Raw genomic sequence first — 21,023 nt, 5'->3', positions numbered from 1 at the left:
TGCTAGCTAGTTTAAGTGACAAGTTTCTGTCTATGTATTATAGTTGTCAAGATAAAAGCAAAATCAACATTTCAATTTTTATTTTTTCCTTGCAATCATCAAGTCTAAAAACTCCAGATATTTTTTTTTCTGAGCTGATGCAGCTGGTATAAAATGTCCACCTGTATGCTGTAGTACCATTGGTTCTTTATAGCACTGTAGTAAATCTTCACTCATCTCTGAAATATTCAGGATTGATTTGAACTCAATATGTAAATAAAGCTCTTGCACGTCTAAATTTTAAATTGTCAATGAATATGTGAAAATGTAGACTATAGTGGATTTTAAAACAAAACAAATTATTAGTATGATCAAACTGAGGTTCAAATGGATCACTTTTATGGATATACAAAACATTCATTATATATCTGAATACACTTAACGTAATGTTCATATCAAATTGGTTCAATTTGCACTTTTCAAAAAATTGGGCAAGATTTATCTTTGTTTTAAATAGAGAAACACTTGGCATGAGTAAAGCTTTATTCTGTCCAGTACTATACACAAAATTTCACATAACATTTCATAGAATATAAGAAAATAATCATCACTGGAAGTCTACCAATCAAATTTTACCTCTTTTTAATTGTGTGCAAGCTTTAGTAGCCATGTAACCTCAAGTTTCCAAAATATTCTATAAAAACCCCAAATAAAAAAATAATGGTACTTTGAAATATCCAAGTTTATGGGCAAGAATTTTTTTACTGCAATGATATGTACAATCAATTTCCTACAACTGTCAAATTCAAGTGAATATTTTTTCTACCCTTTTTCGTATGCAATTGGATGTGAAATGATGATATGCATCATCAAAACTAACATTCATATTATTACCTTTTGCAATCACTTTATCTGTTTCACCAAATACATGCAAGGTAGGAATTTCTATAGTGATGTCATAAAACTTGGCATGCTCTTTTTGTCGACTCTTAAAACCAGACACAAATATGGCAAAATCAAATTTGATAGGAGAATCTGCAATAGTAAAGTGATTTTCATTACCTAAAAAGAGACCTAGGTTTCGGCTGAAAGAAAATGAAATACATGTACATGTATCTGATATAGCATTATAATAAATACACAACATTAAAATCAGATCAATTGAAGTTTGATTTTAGTTGCATTGACTAAAAATCCCTATACATGCATCTCCTTTTTAAATCTGATAGATCATTTAAGTATACAACAGTTATTTACTAGCTAATATTCGTTATACATTTTTTTAACTTGATATATGGACTGTTAACAAAATGTAACTCTCCCTATAATAAGAGCCATGGATGTCAGCAATAGTTCAGGTGGTAGAAAATGCTGGTACAATCATGGTCATTCTATTAACCTATGTTTGATTTTCAATTACCTGTTTCTTTTTGCTGTATGCTACATAAAAGTGACAGAAAGGCAGCTCCCTGACTAAAAGCTAATATTCCATCAAATGGTCCCTGTAAAAAGTTAAAACCAATTGTACAAAATGTGAAATTATAAAGGATGAGTTTTTATTGATCAACTAATAGTTCTTAGGCTAATAATTGAAGAGTTGGTTAACAGGTCAGAGCACCAACGTCAAATATTACACCTTTTAAAAATATGCTAGAAACGAAATAAAAGCATATAATTTCACATATTTGATTTTCTTGTCTGATCATTTTGATTCTTGACTTTGTCATATATCTTCGACTTATATCCAATGAAATAAGAAGAATTAAATATGAAGCTGAATGTTCTTTATGGTGTTTAGGTGGATATTTCTGATTTCCTAAAAACTTTACTTCCTACAGTTTTGTCCCTTTCATTATAGCTCAGTTATTTTATATAAAAGATTCAAATATAGTGATTCTGCAAAGTAATTTTATCTTCATGTTGATAATACCTGCTCTTCAAATGTCTGTATTATACACTGTAATGAGTCTTCAAAGCCTTTGGAACTGTCTGTATAATCTAGAGGATTGTAATAATTGTCTTCACTCCTGGAAAACCACCAACCTCTTGCATCTATATCTGTGTTAAAAAAAATCATTTTCAAAGGTTAATGTCAATTGGTACATCATGTTTTATTTAGTTCTCAATTTTTCTCATGTGTCTTTTAGACTATTTAATGCCCATGATCCACTAAAAATAATAATTGACTGTTTAAAGTTGCATAACTATTTTCATATAGAAAGACAGAATATAAAAATATTTTGAGGTCAACATATTGAAGAAATATAAGAAATCACAAGGCTTTTATATGCCAGTCAACTGCCTTGGCATATAAAAGATGTAAACTGTATAAATGATAAGTACCTACGGTGCTGTCAGCAGCCCCACCATCTGTTTCTAATGGAGGTACTCTGTTTGGAGCTGTGATGAAAACTGTAATCAAATATTTCATATGTTATAGTCATGAAAACACTGGAACTATATAACCTATACAACACATCTCATATTTATAAAATGAAATGTTTATATATATCTTTCAATTTCTTTAAAGAAAGTTACTACTATTTAAAATTGCTTATGAGTTTGCATTAAAAATCAAACCTTTTTATAAAAAGTGAAGAAATACAAGGCTTTATTTAGGCTCTATTTATGTTAGGCTTTTTTCTTTCCAAATAGACAATTTCTAGTAACATGTACCAAGATCAGCATGCTTCTTTATTATTTTCCTGAAAGCTCCAGTCCTCTCCCTAAAAACTTTTCCATTTTGCCTGAAAGTAAAACACATTATGCCTATAGCTAATGACACAGGGTTTAGACATTCTGACTTGTACAATATTAAAGCATATATATTATCTAATCAAATCTGGATATCCTGTATACAGACTGGAATTCTGATTAACCGTTCGTCTTCAAAGGTTAATTCCTTGTGTTAAAATGCATCTGATTTAGTAAAAATCCAAACTTTAAATAAAGCTTTTTAGCTAATCAAACGTGTTCAACATGCATATATAATTATGTATATAAGACATATTTTATTATTATATAGTGTTATGTCTTGTGTACTATGGTGATGTCAATATAAAAAAGAAGATGTGATATGATTGCCAATGAGATAACTCCCCACAAGAGACCAAATGACACAGAAATTAACAACTATAGGTCACCATACAGCTTTCGACAATAAGCAAAGCCCATACTTCATAGTCGGCTATAAAAGCCCCCAAAATCACATGTAAAACAATTCAAACAAGAAAAGTTACTGCTTAATTTATGTTAAAAAAAATGAACGAAAAATCTGTTTTTCTATCTATGAGTTTGACTGTCCCTCTGGTATCTTTCGTCCCTCTTTTATTAACCTATGGCAATAGTTAAAATTACATGCTAAGCTTATAACTTACTGCTAGATTATATATATCTTACCTGTAACCATGTATGCACAAAATCTGAAAATATAAAGACAAATTATTTATAATTTACACAGCAGTAGAATATTATGTTCTACAATTCCTGTATATGGTATCAAAAGTCTACCTAACACAGCTAGGATACCACTATTAACAATTAATTTTTCAAGTTAAAAAAAAATGACAAATATCTTGTTGGGAGTTAATACAGTTGGATTTTTTTTCATAGGAAACTGGGTATAATTCATACCCAAAAAGCCTGCCGTATGCCCTTCATACAGAAATATCATGTCAAAGTGGGGATGAATCATTGCAATTCAAAATCAAATCAAAAGTTTTAATAAAGTTGACATGTCTCATAATGCTCATAGTCCTAAAATATGAATTGGGGGCATTATTTTCTATTTCTATTTTCTTTTTACTGATTTTGTTATTTTTCTTTATTTTTGTTTATTATTCAATGTGCCATTAGCAAAAAAAAACTAAATATCAGCATGAAAACGTTAAATAGTGAATATATAATGCATTGTAATGCGAAGACATATATATTATATGACTAACTTAACATGTCTCAGAGGAATCCGGGTCTGTTCGCGCCCAATCACGTTCGCACCCTTCCACATTCGCCCCCATACACTTTCGCACCCCACATGTTCGCACCCAAATTTTGCGAAAAGTTCGTTCGCACCCCACACGTTCGCACCCAATTTTACCAATTTTTTGGAGGTGTATTGGTATAAATATATATGCCATTGTTTCTAAATAACTCGAGATACTGACAATTTTTTTGTGTCATGACAAGTTTATAAAAAAAAAGTCCTTGTTTTTAAGTCAGATTATGTTATTCTGACAACAACTATTTCATTTGTGTGTTGAATAATTCTTAATCGTGTTTTGGTTAGTGTATTGAAATAATTTGTTTTTCACTGTTTCTAGTCAATTAAGTGCAAATCTGACAACATGTTGAACAACTGGTATGCATGGTAAGTGTATTGCTATAATTAATATTTATTTTATTAGTATTTACATCAAAGCAATTTAAAACAACAATCATGATTTATAAACAACAGTAAACAATAACACCAAATTAGGCTGTTTATAAATACCAATTAGCAATAATCATACATAATCAACATTTTTAAAATAATTAATCATCAGATTGATAAAAAAAAAAATCTATTCAATAAATTCTCAAATTTTATTCAAAAAGAATACAATTATTTGTTATATTCATATGAATAATTTCTAACAATTTAACTTAAATTTTATTAAAAATTGGGCGCGAACATGTAGGGTGCGAACGGACGTGGGGGCGAAAATGTGAGGTGCGAACGTGTAGGGTGCGAAACTATATTGGGCGCGAACGGACCTGATACCGTCTCAGAGAAAATACATTAGCTCTTTGATCTTTTACAAAATGCAAAAAGATCTTCTATTAAAATATAACTTGATAATTCAAAAGAATTTCAAATACCAAGGATTTGTATACTTGAAATACTGTGTCTGTGAACCCCTGCAGATCATTGATGACAAGTTCTTGGCCATACTATTATACCACTTGCAGTTTGGTCATTTGTCACATCTTTACATTTTAACGTTTTGATATGTTATGGTTAAGATAGATAAATGTAATATATGCCTCTGGTTAAATTATGAATATTCTGTTTTACCTTCAAAGGCTGTTCATTTGACATCTTTGGGAGCTGGATAAGATCTAATCATATGATAAACGATAAAGTTTGTCGTTCTTAAACAGCTAACAGGTTTCCGAGTTTATGTTTGATCTGTTACCGCCTGACTATGCTCACATGGACACAGACCACAAGAGCGAAATCGATTTTAGCTCACATGTTCGTTTCTTTAGTTTCAGAAAACCATCAACATATTGATGTTTACTTTCCGGCGCATGCCTGGTAAATGTATTTATGAATATAGTTATTTTTTGTATTCCATATTTTTGTATATATTCGTTATATTATTAATTTTTACAATTTTTTCTTTGTTTTTAGATTTTTAGTTTTTATTTAGATTTTTCCAATAATATTGAGAATGGAAATGGGGAATCTGTCAAAGAGACAACAACCCGACCAAATAAGAAACAACAGCAGAGGGTCACCAACAGGTCTTCAATGTAGCGAGAAATTCCCGCACCCGGAGGCGTCCTTCACTGAGCTGGCCCCTAAACAAATATATACTAAATATATACTAGTCCAGTGATAATGAACGCCATACTAATTTCCAAATTGTACACAAGAAACTAAAATTAAAATAAAACAAGACTAACATTTTTTATCTTTATTTTTAATTTAAGATAAAAACATGGTTGCCTGATTACTTCAGGTGTGGATATGTATCAAGGAGCACATCGTGCGTGAGTGCACCCTTGAAGGTTTCTGTGGTAGTGTTTTTTGTTATGACTGAGGATATAAATTTGTTCCAGTCTTTAATTGTTTGACAAAAGAAAGAAAATTTGTAGCTGTCCTTGTTACATTGGATGAATTGTCAGCATCTTTGTTGGTGGATCTTGTGATGGACTGACTCATTTGTAATAAATTTTGTGAAGGAATGGCAATATTTTCATTTGTAATTTTGTAAAATCTTTTTTAGCATCTCAGACACACTGCTGGTTTTGTGATGTCTGTTACATGCATGCCTTGCCGCTCGTCTCTACTTTTTCTAATGATCGTATGTGTTCGTTTGTAAAGGGGTCCCATACAGTACAGCAGTATTCTAATTTGGATCTTATGATGGTTTGGTATGCTCTTTCTTTTATTTTTTGTGGCTGGACTTTGAGATTTCTTCTCATAAAGTATAAGATTTGTTTGCTTTGGCGGCTGTTTGTTGAATGTGGGTGTTCCATTTTAAATCTGAAGAAATTGTGATACCTAAATATTTAGCATGTTTTACTGATTCTAATATGTGCCCATACATGTTGTAGTAGAAGTGGATGGGAGTTCTCTTTGTTGTTATGTTTATTATGTTGCATTTGTCTGGGTGGAAAGACATGAGCCAGTCTTGCTCCCATTGTATGGCGGCTTCTAGATCTTCTTGAAGCTTGAGGCAGTCGTTGTGAGATTTAATTTGTCTGTAAATTATACTGTCATCTGCGAAGAGTCTGATTTTGCTATGTTTGATGTATTCTGGAAGGTCATTTATGTAAATAAGGAAGAGTATAGGTCCTAGCACTGTACCCTGTGGCACACCTGAAGTGACTGGTATTTTTGAAGATGACATGTTTTCTAAAAGTACTGTTTGAGTTCCAACAAAAGCCGTTGTAAGTTTTTCTCATCACTTGGCATCCGTCTTCATATAACTTTAACAAAATATTCTCTTTTCCAAAACTTCTGAACCAATGTCAACTAAACTTGACCACAACCATACATTAGGATATTAAGTTAAAACTAGAGACTCATTGGAAGGGGGTGGGCTTGGATCCTGTGTCGCTCACTGGCTGATATTTGTTTTTACAATAGATGAATGAAATGATTCAACCATTATACTTTTGCTAATATTACAGAGATATAAGCCAAAAACTGCATTTTATCCTATTGTTCTATTTTCAGAAATATCGGCCATGTTTGATGACAGGCAGTCAATCGGACAATGGAAGTAATATTCAATATTTTTTCTAAACTAGATATCCTGATAATGATTGTGGCCAAAATAGGAAGATGTGGTGTGAGTGCCAATGAGACAACTCTCCATCCAAACAACAATCTTAAAAAAAGCAACCATTATAGGTCAATGTACGGCCTTCAACACGGAGCCTTGGCTCACACCGAACAACAAGCTATAAAGGGTCCCAAAATTACTGGTGTAAAAGAACTATATTCATATTTTACCACGGGTGTGTACTCAAAGCGTTTGAAGGACGTCATGTTAGAATTAAGAAATAATTCATGGGGGCTTGAATATATCGTGATTTTACCACGGTTTGGCCCTTTATGACAAATATTTTACCCCTGAGCGATAGCGAGGGGTAAAATATCGGCATAAAGGGACAACCCGTGGTAAAATCTAGATATATTCAAGTGCCCATGAATTATTTCGATTCTAATAGGACACATACGGCAATTCTTTTGGATCGAAGCGCTCTAGGTGTAGGCAAATATTTGCCGTTCCCATAAATAAACGCACTAATAAACTAGCGTAAAAGAACGGAGCAAACTGCATTAGTGACATGCTTAAACTATTTAAAATAATGTATTTAGACAGTTTTGGATGAATTTGAATGATAATTTATTTATATGTCTTATATGATGTACAATAAAGGGCTTTTGTCACATTTTAGCATCATTTGCGTATGTTTCCTTGTGATGATTTTCGGATTCACAAGCGTGTATTTTCCCGTAAAATGCTTACATTCTAACGTCATTGTTCTATGACGTCGGGTATCTCATTCATAAAAAAGCATATGACGTGGGAGTACAATCGGAACAGCACTGGCAATATATTTAGACAATATATGTATAGTGTCTTGAAATATGAAATTTATTTGTATGAGGCTTAGAAACGGGAAAATGCGAGGTTCTACCGAGCATTTTCCCGTTTCGTGCCGAATACAAATAAATTTCATATTTCAAGACACTATACGTATACTGTTTTTATACTGAAACCGAAAAAAAAATATTTAAAAATGAAAAAATTATGTAACAAAAATTGTTAAAAAAAGTGTTTGGAATTTCCACTCTTGGGGTACCATTTTGGGGTATTTCCCTAAGAGCGTAGTCCAGGCGGTAAAACATTGACATATTAAGGAATTAGAAAGGAAAATGAACTTAATTGATAACATTTGATAACCATGGTATATAAATAACCAATTTGAAGACATAAAAGTTGAAATTCATAAAAGTTTGACCATTGTTACTTTACGTTGTCATGGTCGTGACGTATCGTTGTTGATGAAATACAATAAGGAGGCGGGGCTTATAGGTTAGTTGGGGTCATTGACGTATAAAGCTTACGTTTATACGTATAGCTTTATCTGTATAGTAAAATAGCTGATTGCAGTATAATCATATTTTACCACGGGTGTGTACTCAAAGCGTTTGAAGGACGTCATGTTAGAATAAAATTTAAATACGTCGGATATCTTTTTTAAAGATAGTTCTTGTATTATTTTTTTTTATCAAAAAAAATTATCAAAAAATGTTGTGCATACAAAATAACAGCATAGCGTAACATGTTTCTACTAAAATAAACTGATTAATAAAACATTATTATATTTTTAGAATGCAGTAAAGCTATAATTATAGACGGTCATATGAAAGGGACAAGATCGGTTTGTGCTGCAAGAGGAGTAAAAACTTTAGAATCAGAAGAGCTAGGAACAGTGGAAATGAGTTGTACAAAAATGCCCTGTAAAGGATCTTTGTATTGTCACGACCACAAAAGTTTACAAATGGAAAACCATAAAGCTTCGGTAATTTATTAAATCATACATTCATCCTTTCAAACTCTCATCTTTTTAAGCAGACAACTCTCCATACAAGTACATGTATATCTTTGTATTTCTTTTTTTTTTCTTTTTTGTATATTTAGCATTGTTTTATTACTTTAATGTAAACCTAGCATTAATTTAGTTCAACAATGTCAAACAAATAAAAAATAATACAAAAATATATTTTTTTACCAGTATTGTACCAAATAACAAGTTTTAAAATTGCTGAATACCATTTATTGTAGTAAAATTATTCTTTCTCCTCCCAGTGATAATGTATGTGTTTGTTGCGTTACCAAATAGATTAATAAATACAATTATTAAAATACACACCCCCTTTTTCCCATTTTCATTTTAATTTATACCAAAACACAATTGTGCTTTTATTTATTACTCTTATATACTAAAATTGTAATAATTACATTTAAATATTTGTAGGTTGCCAAAGAGTTTGACAATGAAGAAGATAGTACAGAATGCAGAACTTTAAAGGCCAAATGTCCTTTAAAAAAGTGTAAAACCGCCGGAATTTGTGCCTCCGTATATAATTGTGGAATAATTAATGGAATGACAGAATTGTGTGGATGTGAATCGTTAACTCAAGTTTACATGTTTTTAGTTTGGTTAACAAAGGAATTATTACATTTCCCAAACTTGTTAGCATATGATGATGCCTGTCATTTGAAAAAGTTCATTATCAATCCAGTTAGAATAAATAAAAGTCAGTATTCGCAATTTCTGGCTACCTTAAGAATAGTGGTGGATAAAATGCATTTCGCCAACCATGTTGACAAGTGGTGTCGACGTAATGTGAACCCGTACACAGATGACCAATTCAACAACATAAACACAGAAGCGTGTGAACAAACCTTTCAATTCGTGGCAAAATATAAATATACCACTAAACATATGTCACATGGAAAATATAATTTGTTCATGTTAAAACTGTCTGAAATGTTTAATATGGACCGACTTGTTAGAAACAGAAAAAAGTCAAAGTGTTAGTCCTGTACCTTATTCAAATAACAATACTTACAAGTAACGTATTATCTCTAGATCTTCTAACTAGTTTTACTAGTATCAAGTTTTCATTTCACATTACAACTTAATTAAACTAAAATAATATCAGTAATTATTATAACAATCAGTTTTAAATGTCTACAAAAAGTTTTATTGTTCCTTTAATTTTGTTCAATAAATTTGCAAATAACATGTATACAGTGTGCATTTATATGTTTCCTTTAGACAACTATGTAAACAATAAATAAGGGGTCAAACAATGTATACGATGTTGACTCCACATCGTGTTACCATAGTATACATCGCGATGTTAACAATGTCAACAATGTCAACACTATATAAGAGTTGAAGCAATGTAAACGATGTTGACACGATATCGTGTTAACATTGTATACATCGCGATGTTAACAATGTCAAGAATGAAAACACAATATAAGAGTTCAAGCAATGTAAACGATGTTGACACGACATCGTGTTTACATTGTATACATCGCGATGTTAACGATGTCAACGATGTAAACAATATATAAGGGTTCAAACAATGTAAACGATGTTAACACGACATCGTGTTTACATTGTAAACATCGCGATGTTAACGATGTCAACGATGTAAACAATATATAAGGGTTCAAACAATGTAAACGATGTGAACACGACATCGTGTTTACATTGTAAACATCACGATGTTAACGATGTCAACGATGTAAACAATATATAAGGGTTCAAACAATGTAAACGATGTTAACACGACATCGTGTTCACATTGTAAACATCGCGATGTAAACGATGTCAACGATGTAAACAATATATAAGGGTTCAAACAATGTAAACGATGTTAACACGACATCGTGTTTACATTGTAAACATCGCGATGTTAACGATGTCAACGATGTTAACAATATATAAGGGTTCAAACAATGTAAACAATGTTTACACGATATCGTTTTAACATTGTAGATATCGCGATGTCGACAATATTGAATAAACATCCTGCACTGGACATGAATGGTGTAAAACCATTCAAACGGGAAAACCAACGGTTTAATCTATATAAAATTTAAAAAAAAAAAAAAGAGAAACGAGTAACACGTAATTACATAAACAAACGACAACTACTGTATGTCTATTATCTTGAAAACTATAATAGATTGAGAGAATCATTTTATAGCAAGAATGAAGCACGATTGACACAGAGGTCGACATGGTCGATTCGAGATAGTCAGACGACTTCTTATTAAAGACATTGCTCGTCAATGATTTTTATAATTGTTTAGTGTAGTTACATTGACACTTTAATAACAAAAGATGATTAGCAAGTCAAGATCTACCATACAGTCAATTAACTCACTCCTTGTTGAAGTTATTTCTCTTCAATGACGATTTTCTCCAATTTTTACTATTTTCGCCTGATAATCATATCTCATAAACTATGATAGATAGATAAACCCTTTCAAATTGTAAAAATATAGGCAAACAGGCACAAATAAGTCGAAACACACCAAAAATCGTCAGACAATTCTTAACTGGAGTTACTGGCCTTATATATTTAATACTTTTACCATCATAGTTTTGGGGGATGTAATTGTGCCAAAAAGCTTTAAAACTATAAAACACTGTGTCTAAACCACACCGGCAAAATTTGCTCGGACTCGATGGTATCTAACATCCGGCACAATGACGGAACACCAATAGACAAAAGAAAGGTAGGTTTCTCCTTATTTTTTAATTTTTTTTATGATATCGAAGAATATTTATACATATACAACTATTTTCTATTGAGAGATGTAATATTTTCTACAACCGTTCTATATTAACGGAGAAATAAGTCAAAATGCATGTCAAAATGACGAATTGAGTGAACCTTGCCTCGAAATTGTTTAATTTCTCGTTAAATTGTTCACATTGTACGGAAAGAAAGGTACGGGAAGATAGATATTGACACGGAGATTGCATATTTAGTTATTATGAGCATCTCAATAATTGTATTTCTGTGTATCGAACGAAAGAAAAGGGTCATGTCAAATTAAAATAAACCGGTTTCGTCAATGTTGTTACTACACAATCACCCGGTTTCGTCTATATATATCACCCGGTTTTTTTTGGGTTTTTTTAACAAACAATTTATGAAAAGAAACTTTGGCACGGATCTGAACATTGTCTTTCGAGAATTTAAATATATATTTATTGTAAAGTAAACTTGGCGTGTTAAAATCTATTTTAAACGGGCACTTTTGGACATAGTTAATTATGCTAATACACATTTTCCTAATGAAAGGCGTATCCCTTATTTCCCTTAACTTCAAACTAATTTTAAATGGAATATAAATACTGAATATCAAACACTGGTATCTAATTATTTCGTAACATTATTATATTTTCTTTGTTTATAATAGTAGTATGTAAAGATGAAAAATAAAAGGATGTGTTTTGATTGTGCCATAATTTTAATTTACTATACTATATTATACACTTATAGTTTAAAATATTTACTATCAATTATTAATACATTTATGCATTCAATCATTGACGAACAGTCCCAAACCGACTATAGTCTATACTGTTCTGCACAAATTAATCATGCATGCAGTCCTGACAGATTTTCTGGTACTATATATACTGTGTTACTTGCGCACTAAAGCGAGTTTTCACACTTAAGCATCCATAACATAGCAGTGAGATTTGTAACTTTCTCTCCGTTTATGGTAGGCACATTTATTTTTATAGGCATGTTTTTCACATCATTTTTAGCTCACCTGGCCTAAAAGGCCATGTGAGCTTTTCTCATCACTTGGCGTCCGTCGTCGTCGTCGTCGTCGTCGACGTCGTCGTCGTCGTCGACGTCGTCGTCGTCGTCGTCGTCGTCGTCGTCGACGTCGTCGTCGTCGTCGTCGTCGTCGTCGTCGTCTGTCGTCGTTAACAATTTTTCAAACATCTTCTCCTCTGAAACTACTGAATGGATTTGAATGAAACTTAACATGATTGTTCCTTAGTATATCCTGCACAAAATGTGCGCTTCGATTTTTGATCGGTCAAAAAACATGGCCGCCGTTACTTAAAATAGAACATAGGGGTCAAATGCAGTTTTTGGCTTATATCTCAAAAACGAAAGCATTTAGAGCAAATCTGACATGGGGTAAAAATGTTCATTAGGTCAAGATCTATCAGCCCTGAAATTTTCAGATGAATCAAACAAACCATTGTTGGGTTGCTGCCACTTAATTGGTAATTTTAAGGAAATTTTGCAGTTTTTGGTCATTATCTTGAATATTATTATAGATAAAGATAAACTGTAAACAGCAAAAAAGATCAGCAAAGTAAGATCTACAAATAAGTTAATATGACCAAAATTGTCAATTGACCCCTTAAGGGGTTATTGTCCTTTAATGACAATTTTTCACAATTTGTTCATCATATTTGCTAACTTTAAAAAATCTTCTCCTCTGAAACTACTGAATGGATTTGGTTAAAACTTAGCATGGTTGTTCCTTAGATTATCCTGCACAAAGTGTGTGCTTTGATTTTTGATCCGTCAAAAAACATGGCCGCCGTTACTTAAAATAGAACATAGGGGTCAAATGCAGTTTTTGGCTTATATCTCAAAAACGAAAGCATTAAGAGCAAATCTGACATGGAGTAAAAATGTTCATTAGGTCAATATCTATCAGCCCTGAAATTTTCAGATGAATCAAACATCCAATTGTTGGGTTGCTGCCACTTAATTGGTAATTTTAAGGAAATTTTGCAGTTTTTGGTCATTATCTTGAATATTATTATAGATAAAGATAAACTGTAAACAGCAAAAAAGATCAGCAAAGTAAGATCTACAAATAAGTTAAAATGACCAAAATTGTCAATTGACCCCTTAAGGGGTTATTGTCCTTTAATGACAATTTTTCACAATTTGTTCATCATATTTGCTAACTTTAAAAAATCTTCTCCTCTGAAACTACTGAATGGATTTGGTTAAAACTTAGCATGGTTGTTCCTTAGATTATCCTGCACAAAGTGTGTGCTATGATTTTTGATCCGTCAAAAAACATGGCCGCCGTTACTTAAAATAGAACATAGGGGTCAAATGCAGTTTTTGGCTTATATCTCAAAAACGAAAGCATTAAGAGCAAATCTGACATGGAGTAAAAATGTTCATTAGGTCAATATCTATCAGCCCTGAAATTTTCAGATGAATCAAACATCCAATTGTTGGGTTGCTGCCACTTAATTGGTAATTTTAAGGAAATTTTGCAGTTTTTGGTCATTATCTTGAATATTATTATAGATAAAGATAAACTGTAAACAGCAAATATGATCAGCAAAGTAAGATCTACAAATAAGTCAATTTGACCAAAATTGTCAATTGACCTCTTTAGGAGTTATTGCCCTTTAAAGAGTTTTTTCACAATTTGTTCATCATGTTGACTTACTTTAAAAAATCTTCTCTTATGAAACTGCTGTATGAATTTCAGCCAAACTTAGGCTAAATGAGTTTCAGAGTTTCAGAGTATCTAGTATAAATTTTATATTTCATTTCCTTGTATGTCAAGAAACATAGCTCCTATGGCTAAAATAGAACATAGGAGAAAATGATTTTTTTTTGCTTTTGAAGAAAATAGGACGATTCAAAGAACATTTAAATAAATTGAAAAGCCAAAATAATCATTGATGAGAGATTAAACCAAAAAAATTCAGGTGAGCGATTCAGGCTCTTGAGAGCCTCTTGTTACAGTTCAAATTCATTTTTTGTACAGTTCAAATTCAATTGAAACTTCAAGATAACTTTCGAAAACAATATCTGACAGTTTTGTATTTTCAATGTAAATAAAAGTTGGTTTGCAAAACATGACCGTCATTTATATCTAGGTCTTATTTTAAAAAAGAACAAGTGATGGTAACCACTTATCCCATAAACATTGACAATTAGACAACTTTCTTTTAGACACAAAAATTATGTTGAATTAATCAAGTTTAGGTCAGCGTATGCCTTAAACAATGAGAAAAACACACAAACTGCATGAAAGCAAGCTAAAGCAGGGCCCTAAATTATAAATGTAAAACAATTCAAACAAGAAAACTACCTGCCTATTTTATGTTCTAAACGCATATGGTATGAAGCAACTAAAGACAACCATGGAATTACAAGCGTGTGATTCGGGAATGGACTGAGTCAAAGTGTTGTCGCTGACACAAAAAACTCAATAACTCCAAAATAAAAGTTTGAATAATCCCCAAAAAGTATAGACATCTTAAGATTAATATTAATAAGAAATGAGCAAAATTTAAACAATAATCATAAATAGGTTTTGAGATACATCGCTATAAGTGACCCTCCCTTTTTTGTTTTACCAAAAAAATTCAATCACTCTAAACCAAAATTTTAAACATCACCAAAAAGTAACAGAAGTTTAAAATATTTATATAACTAAGAAGTGTATAAAGTTTAATGCCGTTATAATACTTCGTTTTTGAGATATGGCGCGACATGTTAAAAAAAAACAAATTCCTGTTTCACTTACATTTTCTGTAACTCAAAACGATTAACTTTGATTTTCACTAAAAGGTTTGCAGGTCGTTTGACCATTATAAGAAATAACTATGTTAAATTTTAAGAAAATAAGATAAGCTGTCCTGAAGTTACGGTGCGACATGTTTATGCTGGATAGACGAATAGATAGACGGACGGACGGACGGACGGACCGAATGACTGATAGATGGAGGAACGGACGGATGAAAGGACGGACGGACAGACGGGTGTATACAATAATACGTCCTGTCAAAATTGGGACGGGCGTGTAAAAACGCAAAGAAATGAAAAAAAACCTCGTAATTAAAGGTCAATAAGTTTTATTAGGATATCGGCCAAGTCGATTTATTTGTATATTTGTCTGCCTTATCATTTTTGCTATATATCTTTTATATATATTTGAAAAAAATGTATAGAAATCGATAAAAAGAACTTGATATTCGGCATTTATTATAATAAACATAATCCAACTCACATAATCCGATTTCCCGGGTGTCCCTGTTTTCTCATTTCTTACAATATTTTAATTCGGTATACACTTTATAAGATAAGTGGCGAATCTAGATGACGTATAGGTTGCACGCCCCGACCCAACCTTTGGTTGCCAAAACTATATTGATTCCTGTATTTAACGATTTTGTAAAGCAAAAATATTATCAAAATATTGTTCGACTCGCTACGCTCGGCTGTATGTAAAAGTTGTTCGAATTACGTCCACTTTGAAATAAACTGAATCCGTCTGTCCGTATATATTGTCAAAATATATTGACCAACGTCAGTGTACGATCATCATAACACAACGGCGACAGTACAGACTCGTTTTTTAGTAATGTTAACAAAATAATTATTATTGAATTTTGTCGATGACCTGAGACTATTATACTAATTTGTACATAGCAGTATAGTTACAATAAGGGATACAAAAAAATATTTTAATGCATGGTAGTTGTAATCCTACATTCATTTTCTATGTTGATTATGCATGCATATACAGACTGAGTTGTCTTATTATCAACGTTTATCCTTAAGAAGATTTATTTTTAACGATTGTAGAAAAGATTACATACATAGAATGATTAGATTACTTATAAAGGTGTCCATCCTTTTGTGCGAGAAAATCACATATCAATTGTGTGTTTCGATTTTTAAGACCGTAAACTTTAATTTCAAATGTTCAACATATTTTCCCATAACACATATAGAAAACGCATATTTAGAGAGCTTTAATCTCAATATGCTGTTAAAAAATTTCGGAATGCAAAGTAAATTAAAATAATTGTGTTCTTTGAGAGTAGGAATTCAAGTTTTTGCTTATTATTTATTTGAATCTGAGACTCATATAAATAATAATAAGCCGTTGTCCGGTGAACAAACTTGTTTTCCAACGACCCACAAAACTCCTTTTGAACGCTGAAGTTAAATAATCAATTATAATGTAATGCGATTATGATTTTTTTCATTTGACCAAACCGGGTTATGCATTTTGAAATCTATGACGAAACCGGGTTGTATTGACGAAACCGGCCAGTTCCATTTTGACATGACCCATTTCTTTCGTTCAATACACAGAGATACAATTATGGAGATGCTCATAATAACTAAATTTGCAATCTCCGTGTCAATATCTATCTTCCCGTACCTTTCTTTCCGTACAATGTGAACAATTTAACGAGAAATTAAACAATTTCGAGGCAAGGTTCACTCAATTCGTCATTTTGACATGCGTTTTGACTTATTTCTCCGTTAATATAGAACGGTTGAAGAAAATATTACATCTCACAATAGAAAATAGTTGTATATGTATAAATATTCTTCGATATCATAAAAAAAATTAAAAAATAAGGAGAAACCTACCTTTCTTTTGTCTATTGGTGTTCCGTCATTGTGCCGGATGTTAGATACCATCGAGTCCGAGCAAATTTTGCCGGTGTGGTTTAGACACAGTGTAAAAGATGGATAGGATGTTTCAACAACAAAAAATAAACAACAAGACAGGATCTACAAATAAGTATAATTGCCGAAATCGTCAGAGGATTCCTTCTTGGGGTTATTGCACTTCAATAACTATTTTTACAAATTTTTAGTTTTTTTGTCTTTTTTTCTTGACAGTTTGCATAAGATAAATACTTTAGAAAAAAGTGATTTATGAAAGCAAGACAAGATTACAAGTCAAATCCGTTTTGTGGAGTCCTAGCTTTTTAATGACGATTTTTAAGATTTTCAGTTGTGTTTTTGCCAATTCAGAGGCGGATTTGGGGGGGGGGGGGGGGGGGGGGTCTTTTCTCGGAAAATTTTGGTTGATTATATAGAGATTCACTGAAGCATGACCGGAGCGGCCACCACTTATGAACATTTTTAGATCCGCCACTGCAATTAACTTGAAAACTACAAAGAAAGATACACTGTGAAATAGAAAAATAAAGGCAGTGGCATGATTCGACCGGCACCTGCAAAATAGCAGCAAATTTGCTATTTAGCCGGCTCTGATTAAATTATATCTAACTGGAATTAAAATTTAAGAATAATAATTAAATATCAAAATTTTCTATTTAAAAACTTGTTACTGTTGCTCATATAAACACTTAAACGTTTGACTAAAATAAACATATGGTGAATCTATTAAGAATAGAAGTGAAGTAATAAGATAATTGAAAAGTGAAATACAAATATGATAATAGTCACTTTGTAGCTATACTACATTCTGGAAACTATTATACTCTTTTCATTTACGGAACCAGCATTTTGATTGTGTTGCCGATCATGTGCAATGGCAGAATGGTCTTTCAGTACCATGAGAAGACTTGAGAAATACAATTATAATCAAGGGATTATCTGGCTTGGCGGCGTTTAAACACATTTTTTTCAGTATAAGAAATTCAAAAGAAAGCGAAATGTTCCTTGATTTTTAGAATTATATTTGAGAATGAAAAGGTGAAAAAAGACTAAAACATAGAGAAATGTAATTGTATTTATTTATGTATTTTCTCATTTTGAAAAATATCATGTAAGTTGCACAGATGCTGATCCTTATGATCCAATCTAGCTCAACCCAATACACATTAGAAGTTTGTTTTTCTTTCTTTATTTTTTTTTCATATTAATATATGATTTTTATGAGGTCATGTTAGGTTCCAGGAAATTGCGAGAATGCAGGATTTTTCACTATTAACACCAGAGCTTCCAGGGGCCTTGAGCAGCCCCAAACCCCCACGCCGTATGACTTACACTCGGCTTTGAGTACGCATCATTTTGGCCTAGCTACAACCCTGGCTATTTAGAGCGTGTATAAAGAGATTAAAGAAAAAGAACCCTATCTACATATGTAACATATGCACACAAGATGTAGATTCAAAGGAAGCCAGTGTAAAGTGTGGCTCCTATTTTGAGTGGCAACATTTATCTATTGTTAGACTAAACAACTTCCAAAGGCAAATAATTGGTTTTGTAACAATTGCAAATGTTAAATCATGTGCTCATTTGAGATTCATAGCAAACAACTATTAATATTGTCTGTCATATCTGTTTTATGTTTTGCATAACACAGTTTCAGTTTATCACTGGCAGAATATTTAAACCATACATTTTACACAGATTTGAAAATCAACATTTTGTTATAAATATTTTAGAAAAAAATATATTTAAAAATGTATTTACAAATGTATTATAAAGTTATAAATTATTTATAATATTTTATGAAAATCTTCAATAGTTTATTTTTGATTGTACTGTATTTTTAATGCTTGATATTGTCATGATTGTGATAAAATGATTTTAAATTATTATAAAGTTTTTTATTCTACTAATCACATCAATTGAACAGTTTTATTTAGTGCCGGCTAAATAGCAAATTTGCTATTTTGCCGGTGCCGGTCAAATAGCCACTGCCAAAAATAAATGATCATAAAGACACGATCTACCAATAAGTAAAATTTTGCCGAAATCGATTGTAGATTCTTTATAGATCTTTAAAGGAGTGATACTGAGACCTTGAATGACGATTTTTTTTGTTACCATTTTGTCCGTATTTGGACAAAAATTAAAGACCGAGATAAAATGTAAACAAATTAACAAACCAACAGATATCAGCAATACAAGACCTTAATTTTTTACCCCTGACAGTCAAACTTAGAATAACCAAAGGTATACAGATACATCAGGGGCAGGAATGGAATATGTCGTGAACTAATGTAACTTAAAGCTCACTTTAACCTTAACTTCAACTCAGGCTACGATATAATAACCCTGTCCAATTCACGCCCGTCTGATACCTTTTGTACCATAAAACTTTGGTAACCAAACTTGGTATGGTATGTCATATACCAGTCAGATTATTCCGACTTTGATCCATACGATTGTAAAAACTTGACCAATTCGTGCCCATTTATAACTTTTATCCACCATTTGGTATGCAGTTACATAATGGACCATTATGGGGCTTTGGGCTGAGAATTTATCATTGCCACTTTGATATAAAAACCACAGGGACTCGGTTAGCAGATTAAAATTTTGTTAATCAATGTTTTTATAATTATTTTTTCAGTATTTCCTGTCTATTTGTAATACTATATTAACGTATTTGACGTTACTATTTCTTTGTTTTCTAGCAATGTGCAGTTTACTGTCCATATTCGTATACTGAAAATAGTGATGTTAACGTCAAATACGTTAATAAAGTAATAAAAATAGATAGGAAGTACTAAAAAAATATTTAAACAAAATTTCAATCTGGAAACCGAGTCCCTGTAATCAAAACCTTATCCAATTCGTGTCTGGCTTATAACTTTTGCACATTAAATCTTAGATAGTCTAACTTGGTATCCAGTTGTAACATTGGTTTGGGAGGGTGTCACCATGTCATATATTAGTCAGATTGTTTCGACCTTGACCTTTGACCCCGAAGATTGTTAAACCTTGAACAATTCGTGCCAGCCCATGCTCATATCTTTTATATAGTCAAACTTAAGTTTACCACCCTTGGCATGTAATTGCATCATGGGCTGGCAATGGGTCACATACTATAGTTAGGTCTCTCTGACCTTGACTTGACTTTTGTCTACTATACAAAATATTGTCCAATTAGTGTTCAACTTATAACTCTGTATCTCAAAACTTAGGTAAACCAAACTTGGTACAGGCGCGGATCCAGTCATTTAAAAAGGGGGGGGGGGGGGGGGTTCCCAACCCAGAGTAAAGGGGGGGGGGTTCCAACTATATGCTCCCATTCAAATGCATTGATCGGCCAAAAAAAAAAGGGGGGTCCAACCCCCGGAACCCCCCCTCTGGATCCACCACTGTTGGTATGCAGTTGCAACAAATTGGATTGAGGTGTGTCATGTCCTAGTCAGATTATTCTCACCTTGACCTTGACTTTGATCCCTATGTCTGTGTGTCATTTACCAGTGTCAAGTCCACTGACCTTAAAACCCATTTATCATATATGTAATGGTAAAACCCGGTCTGATATGTGTCCTACCAATAGTTATTGTACAATAGAACTTAGATTGGCCAAACTTGGTAAGTTAATAAATCATGGTCTGGGGGTGTATAATACATTGTAATATAGTTTGATGACCTTTAATTTCATCTTTGACCCCTGTACAAGTAAAAACAAATCTTGTAAAAAAGAACCATGTGTCAATCTAACACAGAGGATAATATTAAATGAATGGCTGAAAACCAAATC

The 21,023-nt window shown here is 32.2% G+C and overlaps 2 protein-coding genes across 2 annotated transcripts; one reads left to right on the top strand and one right to left on the bottom strand.

Moving 5' to 3' along the window:
* Window positions 1-65: 65 nt before the first annotated feature.
* On the bottom strand, window positions 66-5,171 carry LOC139513219 (esterase OVCA2-like). Its single transcript, XM_071301514.1, has 8 exons — window positions 5,033-5,171; window positions 3,379-3,401; window positions 2,656-2,726; window positions 2,323-2,391; window positions 1,910-2,037; window positions 1,400-1,481; window positions 874-1,014; window positions 66-218 (listed from the first exon to the last, which is right to left on the bottom strand). The coding sequence occupies exons 1-8, from the start codon at window positions 5,054-5,056 to the stop codon at window positions 79-81; spliced, it is 678 nt and encodes a 225-aa protein (XP_071157615.1). The 5' UTR covers window positions 5,057-5,171; the 3' UTR covers window positions 66-78.
* A 3,403-nt stretch (window positions 5,172-8,574) lies between these two features.
* Window positions 8,575-10,414, top strand: LOC139513217 (uncharacterized; the record flags this gene model as incomplete). The annotated part of the gene is made up of 2 exons (XM_071301511.1): window positions 8,575-8,784; window positions 9,241-10,414. Coding segments are annotated over 2 exons (777 nt in total), but the record flags the coding sequence as incomplete, so codon positions are not given.
* Between the last annotated feature and the right edge of the window lie 10,609 nt (window positions 10,415-21,023).

The sequence above is a fragment of the Mytilus edulis genome, chromosome 2 (genome assembly GCF_963676685.1).
Source record: "Mytilus edulis chromosome 2, xbMytEdul2.2, whole genome shotgun sequence".
Taxonomy (NCBI): domain Eukaryota; kingdom Metazoa; phylum Mollusca; class Bivalvia; order Mytilida; family Mytilidae; genus Mytilus; species Mytilus edulis.
The sequence above is the reverse complement of the archived record's forward strand: the minus strand, read 5'-3'. Positions and strand labels throughout refer to the sequence as shown.

What these genes read in the sequence shown, in the direction of transcription:
- LOC139513219 (XM_071301514.1), bottom strand. Translation starts at nt 5,056, where the DNA reads ATGTCAAATGAACAGCCTTTGAAG. An exon ending in TACAGACATTTGAAGAGCAG is followed by an intron (nt 1,482 to 1,909) that starts GTATTATCAACA and finishes AACTTTTTACAG; the next exon opens with GGACCATTTGATGGAATATT. An exon ending in CATACAGCAAAAAGAAACAG is followed by an intron (nt 1,015 to 1,399) that starts GTAATTGAAAAT and finishes TTACTATTGCAG; the next exon opens with ATTCTCCTATCAAATTTGAT.